This window comes from Myotis brandtii, unplaced genomic scaffold, assembly GCF_000412655.1.
Source record: "Myotis brandtii unplaced genomic scaffold, ASM41265v1 scaffold1270, whole genome shotgun sequence".
Taxonomy (NCBI): Eukaryota; Metazoa; Chordata; class Mammalia; order Chiroptera; family Vespertilionidae; genus Myotis; species Myotis brandtii.
This window is the reverse complement of record NW_005354465.1, coordinates 544,570-562,919: the sequence shown is the minus strand read 5'-3', so window position 1 is coordinate 562,919 and position 18,350 is coordinate 544,570. Positions and strand designations below refer to the sequence as shown.

Below are 18,350 nucleotides of genomic sequence, written 5' to 3'. Positions count from 1 at the left end.
TGGGAACTTGACTCTGGAGGACTAGACCAGAGGCACGGGTGGGTTTCTGGGTCCCACCAGGGCAGCGGACAGGTTTCTGGGTCCCGCCTCTGGGTCCTGGGTCTTGTATGATATCGCGCGCTGGGCCCCTAGTTCTCTATAAAACAGTAAACTTCTCTTGCTTATCTCTTTCCTGCATTTCAGAATAATTTTAGTTGCTCCTCCCAAATGAGCCACCAGGCCAACACGAAACTACATTCCTAAAGTAGCATAATATCCCAAATTAATAAATGGTAAGAGCCCTAACTGGTTTGGCTCAGTAGATAGAGCGTTGGCCTGCGGACCAAAGGGTCCTGGGTTTGATTCCGGTCAAGGGCACGTACCTCGGTTGCAGGCTCCTCCCCAACCAAGGGCCCTGGTTAGGGTTCATGCAGGAGGCAACCAATCGATGTGTTTCTCTCACACAGATATTTCTCTCTGTTTTTCCCCCTCTCTTCTACTCTCTCTAAAATTCAATGGAAAAATATCCTTGGGTGAGGATTAAAATATAAATAAATAAATAAAAATGGTAAGAAATGATCACTAACAAAAAAGAGAGGAGAGAAGATAATCAATGGGCCAATAACTTTAATTTTAAAGCCAGTGAGTAGCTCTGGCTGGGTGGCACAGTTGGTTGGAGCGTCATCCTGTACACCAAAAAGGCTGTGAGGGTAGACCCTGGTCAGGGCATATGTCTAGGTTTCGGGTTCGATTTCCAGTTTGGGCATGTACGGGAAGCAACTGATTGATGTTTCTCTCACACATTGATGTTTTTCTCTCCCTCTTCCTCTCTCTAAGAATCAATCCTATCCTATATAATAAAGAGCTAATATGCTAATTAGACCAAACAGCAGAACAACCATCCGGACGACCTTCCAGACAAAGCAGAGGCTGCTAGGGCCGGCTGGGGCTGCGAGGGGCTTCGAGGGCCAGCTGGGGCTGCAAGGGCCGGCCGAGGCTGCGAGGGGCTGTGAGGGCCAAGCCCCTTGCAGAAATTCGTGCATCGGGCCTCTAGTAAAAACATATTCTTGGGTGAGGATTAAAAAAAAAAAAAGTTAGTGGATAAAACACATTTCCTAAAGTCCAACATAAGAGAATTTATAATAACATTTTGGTCAAAACTTCTAATTTTTGTTGTTGTTATCCTCTCCTGAGTATATTTTTCCCAATTATTTTTTTAGAGAGAGAGGGAGGGAGGGAAGGAGAGAGGGAGATATCAAACACCTATTGGTTGCTCCCGCATGTGCCCCAACCAGGGGCAGGGAGTGAACTGGCAATCCAGGCACATGCCTTTGACTGGGAATCAAACTGGGGACCCTTCCATGCACATTACAGGATCAATGCTCTAAACATTGAGAAACATGGGCCAGGGCAGAACTTCAAATTTTACATTATTCACATAAAGGGTCTTCACAGCTCATTTGAAAACAACCAAAATTACATAATCAAAACACTTCATTCTTAAACATCAGTAAATGAAATCAAAAGATTTCAGAAGATGAACCATTCTTTCAGAGTACACTGTCATGTCTTAGAGACCAGTACAGCAAACAGTCTGCCTCCTCCTTTGGATCACAAGCATCTCCTGTCCCCCTTATTCTATCTTACCTCTACCACGGGCTCGCTTGCCACGGTCTGAAGGCTTGTCCCCTTGATTGCAATCAATTCCATTCTCTTCACTTCTAACTAAGAAATAAAAGAGGACCTCATACATAATCATATCATACAGCTATTAAAAGCAAGAACAAAAAGACTTTTTTTAAAAGGCTAAAATATAACCAAAAGGTTTTTAAAAAAGAAGAAAAACAAAAGTGGCTCGCCCTAGCTGGTTTGCCTCAGTGGATAAAGCATTGGCCTTCGGACTGAAGGGTCCTGGGTTCGATTCTGGTCGAGGGCACATGCCAAGGTTGTGAGTTCGATCCCCAGTGTGGGGTGTGCAGGAGGCAGCCGATTGGTGATTCTCTGTCATCACTGATGCTTCTATCTCTCTCTGCCTCTCCCTCTCTGAGATCAATGAAAATATGTATTTTTTTTAAAAAACAAAAGTGTCTCAAAATCTGAGTAATAGCACATCTTCCTTATTAATTTATAGGTAACAATTCTAAAAAGAAATTAAAATGACATACCACTTTTTATTTCTTCTATTTGGACTTGCCCTCCCCTAAAATAAGTTTGTTTCAAAAAGCCACCTTTGTTGCCCTAACCGGTTTGGCTCAGTAGACAGAGCATCGGCCTGCAGACTAAAAGGTCCCAGGTTCGATTCCGGTCAAGGGCATGTACCTTGGTTGCAGGCACATCCCCAGTAGGGGGTGTGCAGGAGACAGCTGATCGATGTTTCTCTCTCATCAATGTTTCTAACTCTCTATCCCTCTCCCTTCCTCTCTGTAAAAAATCAATAAAATACATTTTTTTTTTTAAAAAGCCACCTTTGTTATTCAACTATGTAATACACCACACATTTGCTGACTAGTTAGGTTTAAGGTCTGGAAGGGCATAGAATAGCAAAACAACACCATCAAGGAAATACTGTTATTGAAGAAATTAATGTTAGAGACAGGTTTTTACAGGATACTGTCCAGAAGATGCCATACAGTCTTTTCTTCTCCTCATACCTATATTGGCATTAATGATTCTATATAATATAGAAATTTTATGAGTGATATTGGCATAGCTTGCTCCCCTCGTCTCTTTCAGAGATTAATTCCTATGAATTCTCATGAAGGTGCCACTCCATTTAAATTTACCACATCTCTCTTTATAATCCCAATCTCTCTGTTCTTTGTTTTTATCCACAGCATAATTTCTACATAACACCATTAATATATATTAATATAAAATGTTACTTTTCCTTTTTATTGTTACATCTCACTCTACCTCCATTAAAAGGTAAGTTGTAGGAGGGCAAAAATGTCTGTACCATCATCTATTGCTGTATGCCTATAAGAGTACTGAGTACACAGCAGGTACTCAGTAAATATCCATGGAATAAACTAGCAAAAGTCTCTAAGGTGAGCCCTGGCCGAGTGGCTCAGGTGGTTGGAGTGTTGTCCTGTATGCCAAAAGGTTGCATGGTCCAATTCCCAGACAGTGCACATACCTAGGTTTCAGGTTTGATCCCCGTTCAAGATGTGTACAGCAGGCAACTGATCTGTTTCTCACATCGATGTTTCTCTTTCTCTTTCTCTCTCCCCCCGCCCCCCACCAACTCTCCTTTCCTCTATCAATAAACATATCCTCAAGAGAAGATTTATAAAAAGTCTCTAACGTGATGTTTAATATTTACATCTTATTCATTCATAATTTAGCTACTTTGGTGTATCTATACACCAGGTTGTTGTTCCTGGGTCGAATGGCAAATACTGAGAAAAATCTTCCCTATTCAACAACTTTCTACTTATTTTAACCTTTGCCTATACCAGTGGTCGGCAAACTCATTAGTCAACAGAGCCAAATATCAACAGTACAACGACTGAAATTTCTTTTGAGAGCCAAATTTTTTAAACTTAAACTATATAGGTAGGTACATTGTTATTAACTTAATTAGGGTACTCCTAAGCCTTAGAAGAGCCACACTCAAGGGGCCAAAGGGCCGCATGAGGCTCGCAAGCCACAGTTTGCCGATCACGGGCCTATACCATGAGGAAGAATAAAGAGCTTCATCTATCAGTGAATGAAAATTCTCCTTTAAAACTAGAGGATGTACTTGATTCACAACAGAAGGCAGTCTTTTTTTTTTTAATGTTTTTACTGATTTTAGAGAGAGAGGAAGGAAGAGGGAGAGAGAGTAAAACATCGAAGAGAAACATTGATCACCTGCTCCCCACTGGAGATTGCACCTGCAACCCAGGCATGTACCCTGATCAGGAGTTGAACCAGGGACCTTTCAGTGCAAGGGATGATGCTCAACCAACTGAGCCATACCGGCCAGGATAGAAGGCAGTCAAAACACACAAAACATAATTAACTAACTACAGCCCCGGTCAATGCTGATATGAAATTGCATCAATTACTAAATTAACTAAGTAGTTCATTAGAATCTAAATGTTAATGATAACAAATGGAGCATTGAGGGAGTGATTTATGGACATTCTTTGGACCACTCAGCTTGCATGAAAATTTCCATCATAAAAAGTTCAGGAGAAAGGTCTATACTTACACTCTCTCCCACGATTGCCACCTCTTCCTTTCCGGTTGTTGTTTCCACGTCCACGACTCACTTCTCTCTCACTTCTCTTCTCTCTATTCTCTTTGTTTTCTGAACTTTCTTTTCCAAAATTCTTCTTCTTCCCCCCTACAGTCTCCCATGAAGTCTACCGAAGATAAGAGTTGTCAAAGAGTGTACAATTACTAAGAATGTGTGCATGTATCTTCCAAACCTAATTATCCATGCCTTGTAGCTTGCTTGCTACCATTTTAATTCTTTTCCATATAGTTCTACTTTCCAATGCTAAAGACAGCAACCTCTTGCTAAGCTCCTTTGCTGTATAGAGCACAAAAGATTACAGCAACTAGCTGAACTGACAACATACTCTATGTTGTTCTACCACCAAAAAGGCTTTTTTCTATGCTGATTTGTGAGTAAAGTAAATGTCATTTCCCCAGTTTCCCATTCTATGCCACCCTCACCTACGTCAGTAGTAGGGCTTAAGTCTATTAAATATATAGATTAGCTCAAAGATTACAAAGATACATAAAATGATGCCCTAAAATCTCACGAATACAACTTTCCCTATTCAGTTACTCAAACTAACCTTCAAAAAAATTTTAATAGACAAAATTTTGGTTTAGTTTTTTTTAAGTACCTGAAATTTAAACCTCAAAGACCTATTCTAATGAGAAGTCAATGATTTATTTATAAAACCTCCCTTCTCCATCTCTCCTCTAATGGTGCCAAATCAAATCATCCCATATACAGGATGGGGTAAAAGTAGGTTTACAGTTGAGTACGCAAAACACAGTTTACTTTTCTTGATTTCAGAGAGGATGGGAGAGGGAGAGAGATAGAAACCTCAATGATGAGAGAGAATCATTGATTGGCTGCCTCCTGCATGCTCCACATTGGGGATCAAGCCCACAACCTGGGCATATGCCCTGACCGGGAATTGAACTGTGACCTCCTGGTTCATAAGTCAACACTCAACCACTGAGCCACGCCGGCCAGGCTTTCACAGTTTACTTTAAATGTTCTAGCTCCTAGCTAGAGTATTTACATAGCATCCCGCCTCCCCACCTCCAATTAACTCTACCTCAGTCAGAAGATACTCCTTACTGCTGCTGGTTAGCCATGCTGCAGACAGCATGGAAAGTAAAGATGCACCACAAAATAATCCTAAACAACCTTCCCTCTGCTTCTGCATTTCCCCTACAGTCCCCTTACCTCCAATCAAGCATACACCTTTTGTGACTAGATTCAAGCACTAATTTGCTGTTTTCTGACCTTTGAAGAAAACAAGCCAGATCTGGCTACCACTGTGTGATTTCTAGGTTTAAGAGGTAACCAAAAAGACATTCTTGATGTAACATTCAGTCCAGAACACCTCCTTTGGATTCAGTCCCAGAGGAGATGTTAAAACTCAATAAACCACAAAGAGAGAACTGGACTTTTAAGACTTAAAAATTCACCCGGTTACCACAGAAAAGAATGAAATCTGCTGGATGTAAAGGAAAAGCAACAAAAAGTAGTATCCTGTCCTATCTCTATGATAAAAAAAAAAAAATAGGCCCTCCCATTAATAATTTGAATATATTTCATTTGTTCATATTGATTATTTTTATAAAAAGGGAAGATAAGACCTTCAGTTCATTTGGAAAATAACAGAGCCATTCTACACTGAATCCATTAGCAATGAGGTAAACACATTCCCCATATTTAAAAAACGAAACAGTAAATACATGCCTGTTAGCAAACAAAAGCTATTCAAAATTTTATTTCAACACTTAACATTACATATTTTCCCAACAAACTGACATATTTAGTGGTTTATCATGTGGACCAGTGTTATTTTGCATGGAATTTTACCCACAAATACTGCTATATTCAAATAGTGAAAGATTTTCCCAAGTACCTAAATATTTAACTACAAAATTAATTTTTCTTGTTTCATATTAAATAAAAAAATACTCATTTTACATTTGACCTTGTCATGGCAGTTCATTTTTACACAGCCTGACTCTAATACAGCCTATCCCTAAAACTGAGAACATGATTAAACCTAAACATTGACAAGGAAGCCACTTTTTTTCCCCCTTTAATCCTTAACCAAGACATGCTTTTTTTTAGAAAGAGAGAGAGAGGAAGGGAGAGAGAAAACATCAATTGGCTGCCTTTCGTACATGCCCTGACCAGGGATTAGGGACTGAGCCCACAGTCTCAGGTATATGCCCTGACCAGGAATCAATCCAGCAACCCTTCGGTGCACAGGATGCTGCTCATAAAAACTGAGCCACTCTGGCTGGGCAAGGAAGGCACTTTTTGATGGGTCATCTTTGTACCCCTTTTTCAATAAGTCATTAGTTGTTTTAACCTGCTTGGAAGTGGTTTCCTCAATTTAAAAATACAAATGAAATATTGTGCAATCTCTCCACATAGGAATCAAAAGATTAGTGCTGGCAACTGCCTGGTATGGCTTTAGTTGCATCCTTCCTAAAAGAAGAGAGATGAGTTCTAGTGTGCCTGCACATTCCTCAAACTTTCTAAGCTAAAAAATACCCAAAAATAATTTAAAAACTTTTCTCCTTTTATATATCTGTCAAACTGTCATGAAAAATGTGTCTGTAGAATATTCACACATAAGCAAATAGATATACCAGCAAATCCTGGTTTTCTGTTAGTCTAGAGATATAAGGAGTAGTAAGAGGTGACGACTGAGATGAAGAAACATGAGCAGTGGAGCCAAGAGAAGTTTTTTCAGGTGGTGAAAATATCCACAGGCCCAGAGAATTTTGGAAACTGTGTAAGGCTGGAGTAGATGACCAAGTTCTCTTTCGAGTCTTCAGATTCTACGACTTCATGAAGAAACCATATATAACAAAAACAGTCATTTCAGGTTAGTGTTCTTTCTGGAACTTAAAACAAATATGGAATGGCACCCATAATTCCCTCCATCCCCACCCCCATATAAGGTCAAGTTTAAAATGCAATATGGGGTTGGAAACAAATCTTAGCACTGCAAATCAACGAATAATACTTAATAATCTTACCGTGTCTGAATTCCCTTCCAGCAATATATTGATAGCTTTGTTCACATCTCCATTACAGTCATGTAGGGCGACTATGCATTCATCCTGATTTTTTCCTGTCACTTCCATAAGCTGTTGAAATTATAAGAACATGGTTAGGGAGACCCCAAAAATGGCACTTGATATTTTAAGATTCTTCTGCATAAAGATATTATTCAGTCCTTCCACATGAAGATGGCCTCTTCTACACTCTGAGCTTTTACCTGTTTTGTTTTTGGCCACCCCATGTCTTTTCATCAAGATTGGCAGAGTCAAACTACAAATTAACCCTCCTTCAAGATGACCAATATCAGGTTATTAATCAGCAGCATACACATGTATATACCAACATCCTCAGAATACTCTGGATCAGTTATTGTCTACTCAAACTTGGTCCATAGCCTGCATTCCTAAAATTCTAAACTACACAAATATTAAGTGGGATTTTATGTTTCCCAAAGACCACATGTATGTGGGCACCATTAACAGAATATTCAGTCCAACTGTTTTGCATAGGGACAAACTTCCCTACATAAGATATTACTACTTGGATTTTAACACATATAAATTATAACAGCTAAGGTCTCACAAGGAATTCTTCAGTGATCACAAAACTCACTCCTACACTTAATATATTCTCAAGCAGATTCCACAGGGTGCTATGTTTGACAAAATCAAAGAAATCCCTTTGGTGCATTCTGTATAACAAGGGAGATTAAGCTGCTTAACATTTTCATCACAAAGAGCAATCAGATTAGGCAAAATCAAAGTGTTTCAATTATCAGTTAACAACTGTATGATTTAAGTATCTATTGTGTTTTAACTGTCTTAACTATTTTAGTACTAGAGGCCCAATGCATGGGATTCGTGCACTGGTGGGGGGCGTGGCCTGCTGTAGACCCACCCTCTGAGCAGCTGCTCCCACTGAGGGAGCGCACTGACCACCAGGAAGCAGCTCCTGTGTTGAACGTCTGCCCCCTTAGTGCACGTCATAGAGACTGGTCAACTGGTCATTCTGTCTTTCGGTTGCTGGGCTTTTGTTATATATAGGATGTACTAGCTGCAGTTCAAAATCATTTGACCCCAACATTTAAAGTAATTTCTCTGTGGTTAAAATGCTAGTTAAGAGCAAAGCCTAACAGAAAAAAAAAAAAAAAGAGCAAAGCCTATCTGGAAACCAGGTCTCCTGATCTCATAAATATAACTCTTTGCATTACACCACTGTCTCTCTCATTTTCTCCCTGTAACAGTGAAAGTTCTACACACTTTCCAGTACACTTTGGTCTCTGGATATCTACTAATAATCAGATTTTTATCAATGATCTGGACTAAGCCAATATCTGTCATATGTAATTGTTAAGATGCACAGTAAGTATCAAAATCCCTCAGGTGATTGCCCAGGTGGTTGCTCAGTAGTTAGTGTCAGCCTATGGACAGAAGGGTCATGGTTTCGGATTCCCCATCAAGGGCACATACCTGTTTCAGGTTCGCTCCCCACCCCGTCAGGGCATGTACAGGGTGTAACAGTGTGTGTCTCTTTCATATCAATGTTTCTCTCTCTCTCTCTCTCTCTCTCTCTCTCTCTCAGGGCATGTACAGGGTGTAACAGTGTGTGTCTCTTTCATATCAATGTTTCTCTCTCTCTCTCTCTCTCTCTCTCTCTCTTTCATTCCAACCTATGCCTGCCTGTGTGTGTTTCTCCCCTCCTCCTCCCTCCCCTTCACTCTCTCTAAAACAATGGAAAAAGTATCCTCGGGTAAGGATTAAAAAAAAATAATTTTTTTTTAATTCCTCTAGTGATTGGATCAGTAAGAAACAGAACTAAAGTTAGCACTTAAAACTCTGAACTCCTGAACCAGTGCTCTTGCTTGTGTATCTGCTATGCTATTCAGATAAAAGACAATATAATATGTGGTATGTCTCAAACTGTACATAAATCTCATTCCAGAGAATGAATTCTATAATTTTTAATAAATTCTTTTTGTGGCCTTCCAAAAATATTATCATTAGTCTAATGAAAGGAACTATAAGTAAGAACAAAGAGTTTACATAGTAAAGGGCTAAAGAGTTCACTGTGGGATGTTCACTCCAAGGAGCAATTATTGGTAGAGCACTGACCTATGAACCAGGTGGTCACGGTTAGATTCCCAGTCAGGGCATATACCCAGGTTGCGGGCTTGATCCCTAGTAGAGGGCGTGCAGGAGGCAGCTGATCTATGATTCTCTCTCATTATTGATGTTTCTATCTCTCTCCCTCTCCCTTCCTCTCTGAAATCAATAAAAATCGTTTTTTAAAATAAAATTAAAATCTCTAGTAAAATTTTCTTTTTAAAACATTAACAAAAATATGTAACATCCTTTGCCGGAAACATACCTGTTTAACTTTAGCTTCAAATTCTGAATCATTTTTATCAAAGATCACCTGAGCGAGACGCATCTGTTCAGCTGTTGCCTGAAAAGTACAAAAAATTGTTAAGATTTGAGTATAAAAATATAAGTTAGATGCCAAACTCTGATGCAAAACGGATAAAACCTCTCTAACACTCCAGCAACTACGGTAATAAAAAACATACACAACCTGTACCCATAAGGTAAATTAAGTATCAAATTAAATAATGTAAAGGTCCTATTTACTTGGCCAAATGACCTAAAGTTCTTATTCATCTTCATTGACTCATTTGAATTTTCTTTCCCCTGGAGAGATGGGAGTAACCAGCATTAAGAGAAAGTAGAACAAGAAACAGTGAAAACAACGGCCAGGACACACAGGCTTAGAATCAGGCTTGCTATCAAAACAAAAAAGCTCTGCTGTCAACTCTAAAAAGGTATCATGGTCAGTTCTTAAAAGGCTATATTTATCTAAATAAAAGTTATTTTTAAAGTTACTATTTTTTAATTGCAATAAAAAATGGTTTTAACAAAAAAAATTTAAAAAGAAACTTTCAAACATAAAACTAGTCACCTCTGAAGAAAATTCTTTTCCAGCTGCTTTTTTAACGTAAAATCCTTTTTAAAAAATTCAAGTTTCTTAATTGTTGTGGTTTCATTTTATGGTGTTTTTGACAATAATAAATTAAAAGGTATGGAAAAAGTTACTCTTTTGTGCAGTGAGTTAATAATAATATACCAATTTGGTTTATTAGTTTTGACAGATGTACCATGGTTATGACAACAGGGAAACTAGGTGAGGGACTCTCTCTTCTATATCTGTAATTTTCTAATAAATCAAAAATTACTCAGAAACGGGTTGTTCCCCCCAAAAGTTACCCGTTAGCTAAAACTTATACTAACTTCCAAAATAAATGTTTAAAAAGTGTTCAAATTACTGAATGATCCGCACAAGAACTAATAATGAACAACTTTTCTTCTCTGCTTTAAGTACATATACACTGAGAAGCCAGATTATGATGACCACCTGACCTTTGTAGGCAAATTAGCTATAATTTCGCGCTGAAGTTGCTAGGGGGCCAGCCCATTATAAATAGGGAAGCAGGTTGTTTACCATGACAGTAGAAGTGATTTTTTTCTGAAGATATGGGTAAACAACGCGATTTAACAGCCTTTGAATGTGGGATATCCTATATAATAAAAGAGAAACATGTAAATTGACCATCCCTCCACTACGCCCACCAGCCAATCAGGAGTATGCAAATTAAATCGACAAAGATGGTGGGTTAATTTGCATACACAGGCGCCGGGAGGAGAGCAGAGTGGGAGAGCCGGTGGCTTGGGAGAACGTGGCTCCCTCAGTCACTCCCCCAAGCCACCAGACAGAGAACAGAGCAGGAGAGCCAGAGGCTTGGGGGGACATGGCTCCCTCGGTAGCTGGCGGAGAGCAGAGTGGGAGAGCCGGCAGAGAGTGGAGCGGATTGAGGAACTTGGCTCCCCAAGCCACCAGACAGAGAGCAGAGAGGGAGAGCTGGGGGCTTGGAGGACTTGGCAGAGTGGGAGGCCGTGGGAAGGAGACAGCAGGAAGGGAAAACCAAGAGCGCGGGGAGCACCAGGAATGCTGGGAATCGTAGTTCTGGTGGCAGACGGATCTTCTAGACCAGGGGTGGGCAAACTTTTTGACTCGAGGGCCACAATGGGTTCTTAAACTGGACCGGAGGGCCGGAACAAAAGCATGGATGGAGTGTTTGTGTGAACTAATATAAATTCAAAGTAAACATCATTAAATAAAAGGGTTCGGTTTTTTTTTTTTTAGTTTTATTCATTCCAACCAGGCCGGATCCGGCCCGCGGGCCGTAGTTTGCCCACGGCTGACCTAGGGCCAGGGGGAAGGGAACAATGGGGACATTATTGTTTAATAGGTATGGAATTTGAGTTTGAGATGATGAAACATTCTGGAGAATGGACAGTGTTCATGGTTGCACAGCAGTGTGAATGTATTTGATGCTGCTGAACTATACGCTTAAAAATGGTTAATAGGGAAAATTTTATGCTAGGTATATTTTACCAGGATTTAAAAAAGTAAAGTAAACCAGTGAGATGCACCTATGAAAAAACAGTGGTACAATCTGGATGTACAAGGCAGGATGATGTCTTTTTGCTGTTATTTTCTTTTCATTTTTACCTATTTATTTACTAGCTACTTATTTAAAATTTACTAGATAAATTGTATCTAATATAGTCATTCTTAAGTCTTAGAGTTATTTCTTAGAGTTACTGTAGATATTTATATGTTATAGATTACTACCATAGGCCAATTTGGAACAGAAGATTCTAAGTACACTTCCCTGTAGATTCTGTCTTAAGGAGGGGCATTCTTTATTAATTAATGTTTTTGGCCTTTTGTCTTACTTTAACCTTTGACATCTCCAATTCGTGCAGCAAATATTTATTGTGTGCCTACTATAATGTTGGGGGCATTGGGACTGTAGCAGTGAACAAAACACAAATAATCCTGTCTTAATGGAGCTTACATTCTAATGTTCTTCATTTCCTTATTGTAAAGAAGTTTTTGTTTCATGAAAATCATTTGAGAATTTTTCAGCAACTTTGATTAAACCATAGGCATGTAGTACCACACTCCCTAAATCAGGAGCTGATGTCCATACTCATTAGTCCTAATGTGTCTTTCTTCTTACAATTTCCATAGGTTAATATCATTCTCTACAGAACAGATTATTATCATTATTATTATTAAATGCCCAACAGACATTTTAAGTTAAAGTTCAGACTTACAATATAGAGCTTATTCGACTGATAGATTATACGTATTTTATATACACTGAGTGGCCAGATTATTATGACCACCTGATGTTTGTAGGCAAATTAGCTATAATTTCACGCTGAAGTTGCTAGAGGGCCAGACCATTATAAATGTCTGAATAGCACAACATACCTAAGTATCGTTGCTGATCAAGTTCATCCTATCATGTTGATGGCGTATCCCAATGGAGATGGCTTCTTCCAACAAGACAATGCGCCATGCCACGGTGCTTGTATTGTGCAGGAGTGGTTTCAAGAACATGAGGGAGACTTTACCTTGCTTAGGTGGCCCCCACAATCACCAGATCTCAATCCAATTGAGCATTTGTGGGACGAAGTTAAAAGAGCCATCAGGCAGCTGGTTCCACAACCATCAAATCTCACAGAACTGGACAGTGCTATTCATCAGGCATGGTGTCAGATTTCTCGCATCACCTTTCAACATTTTGTGGAGTCAATGCCAAGAAGAATCACCGCAGTATTGAAGGCAAAAGGTGGCCCAACGAAGTATTGATAGGGTGGTCATAATAATCTTGCCACTCAGTGTATATATATCCCACGTTCAAAGGCTGTTAAATCACGTTGTTTAGCCATATCTTCAGAAAAAAATCACTTCTACTGTTGTGGTAAACAACCTGCTTCCCTATTTATAATGGTCTGGCCCTCTAGCAACTTCAGCGCGAAATTATAGCTAATTTGCCTACAAACATCAGGTGGTCATCATAATCTGGCCACTCAGTGTATATTTCAAATAATCCCTAGTCCTTATACAAAATCCAGCTAGCTTTGGCCTGTTGCCTCCAATCTAATGGCCAATCCTTTCATTCCAACCTATGCCTGCCTGTTGTGACCTCAGCTGAACCACTAGTGCTACACCATTCCAACCAGAAAAATGTTTGCACAGAAACTCTGTGTCTTCTCACGTAGCCAATTTAACCTCAATGCTACCCAGTGTATATAGGGCCTTATATATACTCTCACTTTACCTACCTGCACATTAGACCAGTGGTCGCCAACCTTTTGGACCTCACGGACAACCTGTGGTCCCTTCCAAGCACATTAATACTCATTGCTTCAAACAATTAAATTTCCTTAAATTACAAAATTTTCACATACCCCACAAGAAAATTACTGTGACCCATAATGTAACCATCTAGTATCAAAACTATTTATTTGGCACATACATGTTTTTCTGATATAAAAAAAAACCAGAATATAAACACATTACTTTGTAGGAAAACACATACACAATTTATTGTGAATATCTTTTAGCATAATGTTTATTGGCTACCTAGATAGGTCCTGCATTTTACTAATTTTTCATTACTACCTAAACAGTATAGAGATCAAATTTATACCTAATTTGTATATATAGCCACAATATATGAATGTATATGTCCAAAGGGAGATATACTATATACTATAAACACTATAAAGATCCAATTTATACCTTATTTGTATATACATCCATAATATATGGATATATAGGGTGTCTCCCAAAAATATATACACACACTTTGAATAATTATAAAGGCAGTGTTTATTAAAATATATTTCATTTCAAAGTTGACACTATTTCACCCACACAAGTCATTCACTATTTACTACCATATATAAGGTAAATACTGAATAAATTACTAATTTATTCAGACTTAGTTTTTTAAGCTTAAGTACTATGACTCAAATGTGCTTTTTATTTCAATTCAATGATATCATCGGTTTTATTCTTGAAAGGGTACAGACCATCTAGAAGTAACTTCTGAAAACACAGCTGATGCACTTAACAGCTGTTGAACAAGTACAGTTTTGCAATACTAGCATAGAATATTAATGAAATATAAAGTATTTTCAATTAGACCTTTAAATATTTTTACCTTTGCCAATTACCCTAGTCAAGAAGAAAATTAGCTCTTTCCTCCTGCCACCCAAGATACCAAAAGAAAAGAAGGCTAAAGAGAAGGTGTTTGCAGGTCTCTGCTGTCGTGGAGAAGCAGGCCAAGAAAGTGGTAAATCCCGTTTGAGAAAAGGCCCAAGAATTCTGGCATTGGAGAGGACATACAACCCAAAAGGACCTCACCCATTTTGTCAAATGCCCCCGCTACATTCAGTTGTAGTGGCAAAGGGCCATTCTTTATAAGCGTCTGAAAGTGCCTCCTGCCATTAACCAGTTCGCCCAGGCCTTGGGAGGGCCAAACAGCAACTCAACTGCTAAAGCTGACCCACAAGTACAGACCAGAGACAAAGCAAGAAAAGAGATTGTTGGCCCAGGCTGAGAAAAAAGCTGTCAGAGAAAGGAGATTTCTCCACCAAGGAGCCACCTGTCCTTTGGGCAGGGGTAACACTGTCACCACCCTGGTGAGAACAAGAAGGCACAGCTGGTAGACGATTGCACACGACGTGCATCCCATTGAGCTGATTGTCTACCTGCCTGCCCTGTGCCATAGATGTGGGTTCCCTACTGCATTATCAAGGGGAAGGCCAAGCTAGAACGTCTAGTCCACAGGAAGACCTGCACCACCGTCACCTTCACACAGAAGACAAAGGTGCTCTGGCTAAGCTGGTGGAGGCTATCCAGACCAATTACAACAGATATGATGAGATCCATGCCAATGGGGATGCAACATCCTGGGTCCAAAGTCAGTGGCTCACGTGGCTAAGCTGGAAAAGGCCAAGGCTAAAAAGCTGGCCACCAAGATGGGCTAAGTGTACATTGTTGAGTTTTCTGTACATAAAAGTAATAAAAATTATCCTTCAGCCAGGAAAACAAAAGAAAATTAAGCATCAGATAAACAACAAACAGAAATTAGAGTATGATAAAAAATTTGCCAGGCTGAGCTCAAACAACTGAGAAGAGGTCTGTATAGCTTGTGAAATCAGAGGAATAAGCAGAATCAACTGGTAATTCGAAGTTAAACATTAGTGCACCCTCTCCTACAACAAACATCAGTGACATCAACACAACTGTCAAGTTGAAAAATTCTTGCCAAAAAAAGCAGCATTACTAATCTCTTCCTCTGGATCTCTCTTCCATTCACTTGGCTTATAATGAGCTAAGCTACTTTCATAATAAAGTGTTGATAGCTTTTATAGTATGTTAGGACTTACAAGGCAATATAATTCTTAACAGCCATTTTGTAAGCTTCCCCGCCACAGGAGAACAAAGACCAGGAAGACTTGTTGGACAAGAAATGGCGGACACTAGGAATCAACCACATAAGGAACTAAAACTGCCAAAAGCGCCCAATCATACATCCACAGTCCTGTTGGCCCAACCCCACTGCCTAAACCCATCAACCAAGACCCCAAAACTCACTGACTACAAAAGCTTCCCACCAGTGACTACATATAAGGAAGAGTCTCCATCTCCTAGGACAACGATGAAGAACCTTTTGAGCTCGGCGTGTCAGCATTTTGAAAAACCCTAACTTAACTCTGGTGCTGTGTCACATATAGAAATTTTTTTATATTAACCATAGTATAGTAAAACAAAGACTTATATTTTTTATATTTATTTTATATATTTAAATGCCATTTAACAAAGAAATATCAACCAAAAAAATGAGTTCGCATGTCACCTCTGACACGCGTGTCACCTCTGACATGCATGTCATAGGTTCGCCATCACTGTCCTAGGGGCTGCTATCATTGACCCAATACTCCTTAGCTCAGTGCTGTGTAGCCCTTCCCTTTGGATATCCCTATCCCCTTTTCTTTAAATAAATTCCATTTTTCTTTATTCACCATCTGAGATTCCTATTTAGCCTGCCCACACACCATCAACTTTAACCTTTCGTAGTATATTCAAATGTTTTTTGTTGGACATCACCCAGAAAATTTGGAAAATATAATAAAGCTGGATTATATTTTTAAATTATCCTTATGCCCATCACCCAAAGATAAATATCATTAACATAGTCTACTAGTCTTTTTTTTTTTTTTTCATTGTCACCTGAGGTTACATTTTACCAATTTGAGAGAGGGGAAGGGAGAGAGGGAAAAAAAGAGAGAAACATCAACGTATGAAAGAAACATCGATCAGTTGCCTCCACTGGAAATTGAACCAGAAACAACAGGCAACCTTTCAGTGCACAGATGAGGCGCCAACCAACTGAGCCACACCGGCTAGGGTTACTAGTCTTTTTTTCTTAAATATCTAAACAGTTGTGCTACATTGTAAGTATTATTTTGCATCCTTTCTCAATTGATCAGAAACCTGGCATTTCCCAGCATAATTTCAAATATTATTAATTTCATAACCTATATGAAATATACATTAAGAGTAAAGGTTACCACTTCCTGATCATATCTTATGCAATTTCTAATTCCTTACAACCATTCTCTGCAAAGAATATAAGACACCATTTTAGCCGAAACCGGTTTGGCTCAGTGGATAGAGCGTCGGCCTGCGGACTCAAGGGTGCCAGGTTCGATTCCGGTCAAGGGCATGTACCTGGGTTGCGGGCACATCCCCAGTGGGAGATGTGCAGGAGGCAGCTGATCGATGTTTCTCTCTCATCGATGTTTCTAACTCTCTATCCCTCTCCCTTCCTCTCTGTAAAAAATCAATAAAATATATTTTTTTAAAAAAAAAAGACACCATTTTAAATTTTTAACAACTAGTTTTTCTTTCCCGACATGATACTAGAGAAACACCACTTTAACTAAATGATAAAACTGATCACCAGTATATAGGACAAACCTATGTTCTGTTCATCATGATATGACACACTAAGAACAGTATTATCTTTACCAAAAATGTGTAACCCCTTTCTAATCATGAGGAAATTTCTCAAACAAACTGAACTTAGGAAACATTCTACAAAATAATTGGCCTATATTTTTCAAATATGCCAATGTCATGAAACAGAAAGTTTCACATTAAAGAAGACCAAGAGAATTAAAACTTAAATACAATGTAAGGACTTAATTAACTTAAGAGGACATTATTGGGACAACCAAGAAAATATAAATATGATCTATAGATTAAGTTGGCTAATGAAGTGATTTCCAGATTTTTAAAATTGTGCTGTTATTAGGCAAAAGATGGTTCTTGTCTGTTTGTTTTTTAAATACTGCATACTCAAGTATTTACAGGTAAAGAAGCACCACATCTGCAACTTATTCTCAAGAGGTTTAGAGGAAAAGGAGCATGCAGTTTCTCCTTTGTAGGAGGGAGAAAAAGATAAATGTTAACATCTGGAGATCTAAAAAGATATTCAGGAATAATGAATACAACTCGAAATTTTTTTCTAACTCTCAAAGTATGATTTTAAAAATCTGAGGTTCATCTCTTACCCTTTGCAACAGCATGGATGGACCTGGAGATTATCATGCTAAGTGAAATAAGCCAGTCAGAGAAAGACAAATATCACATGATCTCATTATAGGTGGAATCTATTAAATAAAATAAACTAATGAAAAAAAAAATAGGTCCAGAGGCATGGATGCATGGTACAGACTGACACATCTCAGAAGAAAGAGGTATGTGGGGGGGTGGGGGTGGGAGATAATAGGAAGAAATCAACCAAAGAACTTATATGAATACTAGAGGCCCAGTTCACAAAATTTGTGCACTGGGGCAGGCGGGGTGTCCCTCAGCCCAGCCTGCACTCTCTCCAATCTGGGACCCCTCGAGGGATGTCCGACTGCCCGTTTAGGCCCGATCCCACTGGGCAGTCGGACATCCCTCTCACAATCCAGGACTGCTGACTCCCAACCACTCACCTGCCTTCCTGCCTGATTGCCCCTAACCACTTCTGCCTGCCAGCCTGATCACTCCCTAACCACTCCCCTGCCAGCCTGATTGACGCCTAACTGCTCCCCTGCTGGCCCAATTGCCCCTAACTGCCCTCCCCTGCCAGCCTGGTCGCCCCTAACTGCCCTCCCCTGCAGGCCTCCCCCCC

At 39.4% G+C, this 18,350-nt stretch overlaps 1 protein-coding gene and 1 pseudogene across 8 annotated transcripts in view; one reads left to right on the top strand and one right to left on the bottom strand.

The window, feature by feature from the left end:
* The window catches only part of UBAP2 (ubiquitin associated protein 2), a 117,279-nt gene that overhangs the window by 58,499 nt on the left and 40,430 nt on the right, over positions 1–18,350 (bottom strand). For 7 of the 8 annotated variants that reach the window (XM_014534235.1, XM_014534236.1, XM_014534237.1 and 4 more), the window contains 4 exons: positions 9,611–9,688; positions 7,219–7,329; positions 4,175–4,328; positions 1,627–1,704 (listed from right to left, as the gene is read on the bottom strand). In XM_014534235.1, coding sequence (XP_014389721.1) covers positions 1,627–1,704; positions 4,175–4,328; positions 7,219–7,329; positions 9,611–9,688 — 421 coding nt within the window. The remainder of the gene's footprint in view (positions 1–1,626; positions 1,705–4,174; positions 4,329–7,218; positions 7,330–9,610; positions 9,689–18,350) is intronic. The other variant, XM_014534238.1, reaches the window with a different exon arrangement.
* Positions 10,396–15,861, top strand: LOC102243318 (annotated as a pseudogene).